Genomic DNA, 9,005 nt, shown 5'->3' with positions numbered 1-9,005 from the left:
CTATGTGCTTATGTGTTAAGTTATCGGAGTTGGTAGTTAAACCTTTCTGTCATTAAGTAACACCTGCACAGGAGAGCATGCGGAGCGCATGCAGAACCTGCCCTACTTCCTTTCGTTATCTATATTTTTGTCTGTGCCGTGATCGTGCTAGAAGTGGGAGCTCCTTTGTAACTGTGGTAAATTTATTTCGTCCAGTTTGGACTAGAAAGGAGAGGCTTGGGTGCTGAGTTTCATGTTTATCTGTAAAAGAAGATCAGTGCTGCCCCTGGTGACGCCAGTATTGACAGCGGAGGCATATGGTGTTGTGCAGTGGTGTTGAGTGCAGCGAAAAGTGTTTTGTCGGACGCACTGTGCGAGGCGATTCAGAAAGACAAGGGGAGCTGCGTGGACTCAAATGTTCGGAGAACATTCTTCTGGAGGGTGAGCGAGTGTGACATTCCGTGTGTGCTGCGAGGGTCCACGTTCGACGGCGCGGCGTAGACGGAGACCCGTGACAGCGGCATCATCAATTGCCCAGCCATGCTCTTTGGGTGACGACCAGAAAAACCGGTCCCGCCGCCGCCCCGGGGAAACGGGCTTTGTCCTCCCCAATTTCCGGTTACATTCCAGGACAAGGGAGCTGTCAGCGGGCCAGAGCGCGCCGTACCACAGCCGACGCTATGCGAAACCGCGAAGACGACATTCTTTCCCTCCCCCCCCCCCCCTTTGTCGTGGGCTATCGCCGGGAAGGCACCCACAGCTTCCCAGAAGGGCCGCGACGGACACCTGTCATGGCGGACAGGCAGTACTCGCCAAGAATGTGGAAAGACAGGCGCTAGTGAATTAGCTCCGAAGAGAGAGCCTGTGTATACTCTCACTTGAGAGAGAGTGGTGGCGTTTTTGTTGTTTATTTAGTTTGTATTGTTAACAGACTCTGGGGTCGAGGCTAAGCCCAGCCCAAGGGGTGGTCCCCATCTCGCATGTTATTTTGGATTGGAGAATTGATGCTTTGGGCGGGCCACTGGAAATGACCGCCCTTAGTCCTTTGTTAATCAAGTGCTTAAAAGCGCATGTAAACGGATGCAGTTCAGTCTGAGCTGGGGCTCCATGCTTAGCATGTAATGTGATGCTACTTAGGCACTAACCTGCCCGGTCGATGAGTAAAGAAGTGCAAAGTTTGTTCTGTTGTAAAATTATGCTCTGCTGTCATCATCTACAAGCTCGCCTCCTGTTCATCTTCCAAGCCGAACGACACTAGAGGAAGGGTTTGTGAACCATCCTCGAAGAAACGGACGACTATTGAAATTCTACTGCAAGCACGCTCAGGACGACATCGTTTGCCAAGAGGGCCTTCAGCGCCGAAACCCGTCAGCGTGCAGCTTCTGCCAGCAACCGCTCGAGCCCAACTCCGGAGCCACTCCATCGCCCCCATGAAGTCGTCGGCACGTAAGCTCGGACGCCCCAGCCTCTGATGTATAACCTTAACCATGTGTAATTATTGAATATACCTGTTTGTTTAAACTGAGCCATACGGTGTCTCTTTGCCTCTCCGTCCCGTGTGGACCTGCGCATTATGGGGGTCATCACAATAGGCTTGGCACGGTAGTACCCGTTCGGAGGCGAATGTATGATTTGCATGCTGTGCTGTGTGTGGAGCTCAAGTGCCGTCCCCGTAGTTCGTCTTTGAAAAATGTCAACTTGTGTACCGTCACAACTGGTGGACCCGCATGCTCGTGGGAGGTTGCTTTAACATTTTCGAGAATGTTGCATTTATTTTGTATTCATTTTTATATAGTGCTATAAAAACGTTAAATATATAACATTGCAGAATGATAATAACAATAATATTAATTCGTTTTGGGGGAAAGGAAATGGCGCAGTATCTATCTCATATATCGGCTGACACCTGAACCGCGCCGTAAGGGAAGGGATAAAGGAGGGAGTGAAAGAAGAAAGGAAGATAGAGGTGCCGTAGTGGAGGGCTCCGGAATAATTTCGACCACCTGGGGATCTTTAACATGCACTGACATCTCACAGCACACGGGCGCCTTAGCGTTTTCCCTCCATAAAAACGCAGCCGCCGCGGTCGGGTTCGAACCTGGGAACTCCGGAGTTGCAAAAACATTAGAAAAAGTACATCAAGAACTTAGAATTAACTCTCGACTAAAGCCATAAAAGTAACATTAACTGTTGTAATGTTTGGGTCCTACATGGGATCAATATCAGTGGATATGGTGCATAGATGTGGCGGGCAGTAGCTTACGATTTTTTAGTGCGCGGTAGCAATTTCCTCATCTAGCTTGGAATATGTTTGTCCTCCCTTTCCAAGTTTTCTCCTATCATTTTTCTCGTGCCCTGACTTTGTTGATGAGCATTTGCGAATTTTCCAGGTAGCACCGAAATATTAGGCTCATAGAGAGGGAGCCGAGCGGAGCGGACGCGCTTGACAAGGTAGTACTCGCCTTAGACTTAAAGGGCGCCTTCGACAATGTCAAACACGAAAGCATCTTACAACATCTTTCCCAGACCAACTGCGGTCGCAGAACCTTTCAGTACGTCAAACAATTCTTATCTGAGCGACAATCCATCATCAGGATACAAGACGAAGAACACGGCCCTTACCAGCTAGGAACGCGAGGAACCCCGCAGGGCGCGGTTCCTTCTCCGCTCCTTTTCAATCTCGCCATGATGAATCTCCCGGCCCAGCTGGCGAAAGTCGAAAGCATTCAGCATGCGCTGTATGCTGACGACATAACCATCTAGGCCAAACACGGCACAGTCGGTGACATAGAAACCCACCTGCAGCAAGCGGCAGCGATCATAGATGCCTACGCTCGCCATTGCGGCCTTCAGTGCTCCCCGGCTAAGTCTGAATTTGTGCACATTCGCCCATCACCAAAGTGCGATACCAAACTGGAATTATCCCTGCCTAACGGCCCCATACCCGAACACGACGAGATCAGAGTACTTGGTCTTTTCATCCACAAACATAGACGAGTTGAAACAACACTAGCCAGACTGCGCAAGGTAGGAACTCAGATAGGCCGAATGGTCCGCCGGGTCTCTAACAAACGCGGGGGGCTACGATGCAAAGACGCCTTGCGGCTGGCGCATGCCTTCGTAACCAGTAGAGTCCTCTACTCGACCCCCTACCTTCACCTTCGGAAATCTGACGAAAATGCCCTCGAGGTAGTCCTCAGAAAAATGTACAAGTGTGCCCTGAACCTCCCGGCAAACGCGTCTAACCACCGCCTCATGGGCCTGGGGATGGTTAACACATTCGCCGAGTTTCGGGAAGCCCACTTGACGACCCAATACACTAGACTCTCGAAAATGCCATCGGGTCGCCGCCTACTAGCCCGACTGCACATTCGCCATCACACAACACTCGTGGATGAGCGCGCACGTGTCCCCGAGATTTGGAGACTCGCCCTGAACGTGCGACCTCTCCCGGCCAAAATGTCAAAGGAAGACCATAGTGGCAGACGCCTCGCGCGGGCGGAATCTCTAGCCTACCACTACGGTGACAAACACGGAGACTTTTACGTGGACGCCTCCGGCCCCCACCGTGGGGGGTGGTACACGGCCGCAGTCGTACACAAGAAAGCTACGGTGAACGGACTTACGTTCCGAGCTCAAAACATAACTCATGCGGAGGAGGTCGCTATCGCGCTAGCCGCCGCAGACCGGGACTCGCGGGTCATCATTACTGACTCGAGAGGGGCCTGTAGAAACATTGAACAGGGATACATTCATTTCCTAGCTTACCGCATTCTTCAAAACAGTGACTATCCCGGGGCCCCCGCTCCCCGAACGATAGTATGGGCTCCCGCTCATCTAGGACTCGAAGGCAATGAAATGGCAGATGCCTCCGCCCGCGCGCTCACTCTCCGGGTAACAACGCCTTCTAACCCTACCGCAGCGGATCCCGGTCCCAAGCCCTTCTTTACCTTTAAGGAAATAACACAACTTTACCAATCTGAACATTCAATCTTTCCCAAGCCATGCAAGGACCTCACAAAGACGGAGGAACATATTCTCCTCCGTCTCTTCACCAAAACTATGCTGTGCCCGGCAGTTCTGAAATTCTTTGATCCCGCTTGCACGAAAAAATGCCCACACTGTGAGGAGAAGTCCTCGGATATCTACCACATGGTGTGGGCATGCCAGTCAATCCCGAACCTAGACCACAAACCCAACCCCACCCCGGAGGACTGGGAGGCAGCCCTGCTCAACTGCTCCGACCTAACGAGCCAAAAGGCCCTAGTCGTCCGAGCCCGAGCAGCCCTGGAGGCCAATGGGCTCCTGTAACGAGGAGCCCACCTAGTGTTTGTAAGGGAGGGTCCCTTCAGGGCCCTCTCATACTTCCTCCATATATATTCCCAATAAAGTTTTCTCTCTCTCTCTCTCTCTCACATGGGCTCTGTGAATTTCCTGCTTTATTCTACCAACTACCCTTCATAGGACCCGAAATTCCTACCTAAGGCTTTCGTGAACACCCAAGGGACCTTTTGCGAGGACTTTTTCGCCAGTGAGCACGCTGTATTTTGCACAAGCAGCTTACGAAGCCTTCCGAGGCGGAGTCGCCGCACTAAGCCTAATTCCCCTTGGCGGCGAACGGAGGAGCGGAGCGGCGTTCCACGTGAACGCCGCCTGGGCGGCGCACGGCGTTCCACGTCAACGCATCCTATGGCCGACACCGCTGCCTTGCCATCCAGCCACAGCGGGTTGTGCTCGCTGCTGACGGCACCGGAGGGAGTCCTCGAACTTGCCGACATGGAAACTCAGGACTCCACACCCGGAATTTCTAACACACACGCACCGGAGGAGGGCCTACCGCACGGGACGCCGCAGGAGGACCCGTACTCCAACTCGTTCTCCAACTGGACGACACGAGACAACACTGAAGCCTACCCGAAGGCCACGCCATTCTTCAGGATGATTGACGCACGAAAAAAAAAACGATTCGAACCTAACGGAGGCAGAAGGAAACAAACCTGCGGAAAGATCACGACCCGCTCGCCCCGTCAAATTACCGAGGCTGCCGCATAATGATTACAAGATCGTGATAGGTCTACGCGGAGGGGTGACGCTGCATAACAACTGCGGTAGGTCACTACTTGCTGCTTTGCAATTCAAGCTCAGCCGCCAATGCCAGGGTCAGAGTCAAGCCGGAGCAAAATATCGCTATTCTGAGCACCCAGGATCCGGACCTCACTAAACAGATATGGAACATCCAGGCAATCAATCTAGGAGAAAAGGAATATTCAATGAATGCTTATGCAACATCACCAGACAACTCATGTAAAGGCATCATTACCGGCGCCTTACGGAAGAGAAATTGATAAACTGCACGGGAAACATATCCCCAACAAATAAACATCATTCAAGCAAGGCCTTTCGGCACAAAGGGGGCATGTCTATATAGCTTTGAAGGCAAAAAAGTACCATGGTTTGTCTCCCTCAGCGGCATAGAATACAGGTGCAAACCATTCCGCCCAGTGGCGCAGGTCTGCGGATGCTGCCTAAAAATAGGACACCGAGCTGACATTTGCCCCACTCCGCAGGAGAAAAGGTGCTACTATTGGGGAATACAAAATCCTCCACCAGGACATGTCGATTGCAAAAAGCACTGCATCGTCTGTAACACATCCAACCACTCCACCATTGACACGAACTGTCCGGCAAGACAGAATTACAGCAAAAAAAAAGGAAAAAGACAGGCAAAACTGATGAAGCCACAATTCGACGCCATCCTGATGGAGAAATTGCTGCACAGAGCCCTCTTTTAGATGTGCAGAAGAACCCAAAGGCTGAGCAGAAGCAAAAGACTTTGCTGAAGCATAAGACTGAGCAGGAGCCAGGACCCAGGAATGAGCATCGGCCCACTTTGAACCAAACCAAAGTCCACCGGCCGGGAGAACAGCAAAGATATAGCAACAGCGCAACACTGCCCACGAAAGTGAATCAGACCAACGGTCCAAGCAAGGCACCCATCGTCCACCCAAGGAAACCTTGGAACCAAAGCACAGAAGAATGGCCACCCCTCCCACCGCTCAGGAAGAAGAACCCAGTGGTCACCACTGCCGCCCAGGCACCTTTGGAGCAGGCCATGGAGACCGAGAACCTGGAACCGTCGCACGACCAAGATAACAAAAAACCAGATGGAAAATCAGTGTGGACACCGTGAACGCCGGACATAAAGCTTTGGAGCCTAGTGGTACCAAGACGGACGCCATCGAGCCGCGGGCCTCTACCTCGAAAGCGAGTGAATCCGCAGCCCGCATCCAGGAGACTAGGGAGGCGCAGTCACTCCGGAACGCTACACCTGAGAAAGGAGCCGACCCTGCTAAAAAGGGTGAGTGGTCCATCCAAGCAGCCTCCCCTAGTACCCCTTAACCAACCCTTGACACCCCTATTACACCTCAAGAGGCGGTAAAGCAATACATACGTTCCGCTGAATTTCGTTCATAAATCACTAGCATAATCAACACTATAGCTGATGAACAATTCGGAGCGATGCAGCAACAGCTCATACAAGCCCAGGCACAGCTGATACAGTCCATGACGGACAGGATAGAAGTCACGATCAACACACGCTTGGAAAAACATGAAGCTGGCATCAATAAGCTTTTCCAACTTATACCTCATGAGGAATTGCCTCGCAAACAACGCGCAGTTCAACCCGCTGCCTGTCCTGATCCAGTATCTCCCGACCAGCAACATGGCACAGAACAATAGCACGCGAAAAGGTCGGCGGCGACGCCAGTCCACTACACAAAAAGAAACAATTATATGGCAATGGACCTGTCGCAGCATACGCCGAAAACAAGCGCAACCAGCAGCATATATCGCAAACTCCCCTAAACCCCCCATGTCATCGCTCTGCAAGAGACGGAAACAAATCGCATTCATATCCGCGGTTATCTCACGGCAGCCCTTACGCCACGTGCAGCAATCTTGACACTCGCATCCAGCCGGTGCTAGACCGCACACCGACAAACATGCCCGCAAGCACGGACACTCAGTATACCGCGATAGAGCTCAGCTCACCCAAACACACATATGGCCTCACTATTAACATAAACAGCAATCCCAAAGATAAAGGCAGAGTTATTCCGGGCATCCTGGGCTCCTTTCGTTCCTCAAAGCTCCTTGTGGTGGGTGATTTTAATGCACGTCACACGCACTGGGGATACACCTCGGATACCCCCAAAGGTAACCTCATTTCTACCGCAATGGCTGATTACAACCTTGGCCTGATCACAAACTCCACCGTACCCACTCGCATTGGCACAAGTGTCACCCGCGACACCCCACCCGATCTCACATGAGCCACACCGAACATAATCGTTAAATCTCACACGGTGCTCCAAGACAGCCTTGGGAGTGACCACTTTCCAGTCTCCACTACTATTGCATACGATTCCAAGATTTTCAGCCCTCGTTCACAGCTCCTCACTGACTGGGATAAATTGCGCTCATACTTGGCAGCTGATTCTACCGAACCCCGTACTGTCACCGACTGGACAGACCGTCTGGTGGAGGCTATCCAGGCGGACAGAAAACGCATTAAAAACACCCCTGCGGCACCGCAAGTTGATCCGCGTCTGGCTCATCTATGGGAGGCCCGACAGGGACTTCTCAAGCGCTGGCGTCACCAGCGACGCAATCGTAAATTAAGACTCCGCATAGCCGCTCTCACTCGCGAGGCAGAATACGCGACCACCTTAGCCCGCGCAAACTGGGCAACCTTTTGTAACGACCTCAAGAATACATTAAGCAATAAACGCACGTGGTCCCTCCTACGCGCTCTCTTAGATCCAAAAACCACTAAATCTGAGACACAAGTAAGCACACGTCTAATACAACTAGAACTTCAAAAAGGCACAGACGCAATTGGCCAACTACGGGACACTTATATACCCCCATCCCTTCAGTCAGCAGATACACCCAATCTATCTCCACCTAACCCTGAACTTGATGCCGACATTACCTTAACCGAAGCCCACCGAGCACTCTTTAGTATTCACCGCTCACGGCGCCGGGGCCGGATGGCATAACGTACAAGGCACTACTCAATTTGGACGATGTCTCGCTTCAGGAACTCACAGAGCTCTTTAATAACCACTGGCACGCTGGGACGCTCCCGTCAGCCTGGACCCATGCCAGCATGCGATTTATACTCAAACCGGGCAAACCCCTCACCCTTCAAAACTTGCGCCCCATCTCCTTAACGAGCTGTGTCGGCAAGCTATTTGAGCATGTTAATCTCAACCGCCTGCAACCGTTCCTAGCAACAACAGGTTTCCTCTCCAACGTTCAATTTGGCTTCCGTCCAAACATCTCGGCGCAAGACGTACTTCTCGCCCCGAAAGAGTCTTTTACACTAAGCGCCGTACAGCCGCTACGCGAGCCATACTGGCCCTGGATATTCATAAGGCTTTCGACACGCTAAGCCATGACCATATCCTGACGACATTAGCCACCACGGGCTGCGGCACCCGCATATGGCAATATGTTCGGGCCTTCCTTCAGGGACGCACGGCAAAACTCTATCTTGGGGATGTCGCCTCCCAACCATTCCCCCTGCCTAACCGGGGAACCCCACAAGGGGCGGCTCTATCACCTTTACTTTTTAACATTGCCCTAGCGCCACTGGCAAAGGCCCTTGCTGCTATACCAGGGCTCCAGATGGCCATATACGCAGATGATATAACCTTCTGGACAACGGGAGGATCCAGTGGAACAGCCCAGGATATCCTGCAATCTGCCATAGACATCACCACCACCCAATTGGCAAACACAGGCCTCCGTTTCTCTCCAAATAAATCGGAACTCTTGCAGCTGAAACCCCTGCCCAGTGACCCCCCCCCCCCCCCATTGAACTGCACATGTATGGGAATCCAGTGCCTATTGTGTCTCAGGTGAAGATTCTCGGCCTTCTCATTAACAACACACTCGATGCTACCCCCCCCCCCCCTTCAGCTCTTGCAAAGACAGACCAAACAGGTGGCTGCACTAAT

The 9,005-nt window shown here is 52.2% G+C and overlaps 1 protein-coding gene across 1 annotated transcript; it reads left to right on the top strand.

Annotated features, from left to right (window-relative positions):
* Nucleotides 1-1,573: 1,573 nt before the first annotated feature.
* On the top strand, nucleotides 1,574-8,795 carry LOC144096674 (uncharacterized). Its single transcript, XM_077629510.1, has one exon. The coding sequence runs from the start codon at nucleotides 3,028-3,030 to the stop codon at nucleotides 4,288-4,290; it is 1,263 nt and encodes a 420-aa protein (XP_077485636.1). The 5' UTR covers nucleotides 1,574-3,027; the 3' UTR covers nucleotides 4,291-8,795.
* Nucleotides 8,796-9,005: the final 210 nt, after the last annotated feature.

This window comes from Amblyomma americanum, chromosome 7 (genome assembly GCF_052857255.1).
Source record: "Amblyomma americanum isolate KBUSLIRL-KWMA chromosome 7, ASM5285725v1, whole genome shotgun sequence".
Lineage (NCBI taxonomy): Eukaryota > Metazoa > Arthropoda > Arachnida > Ixodida > Ixodidae > Amblyomma > Amblyomma americanum.
The sequence above is the reverse complement of the archived record's forward strand: the minus strand, read 5'-3'. Positions and strand labels throughout refer to the sequence as shown.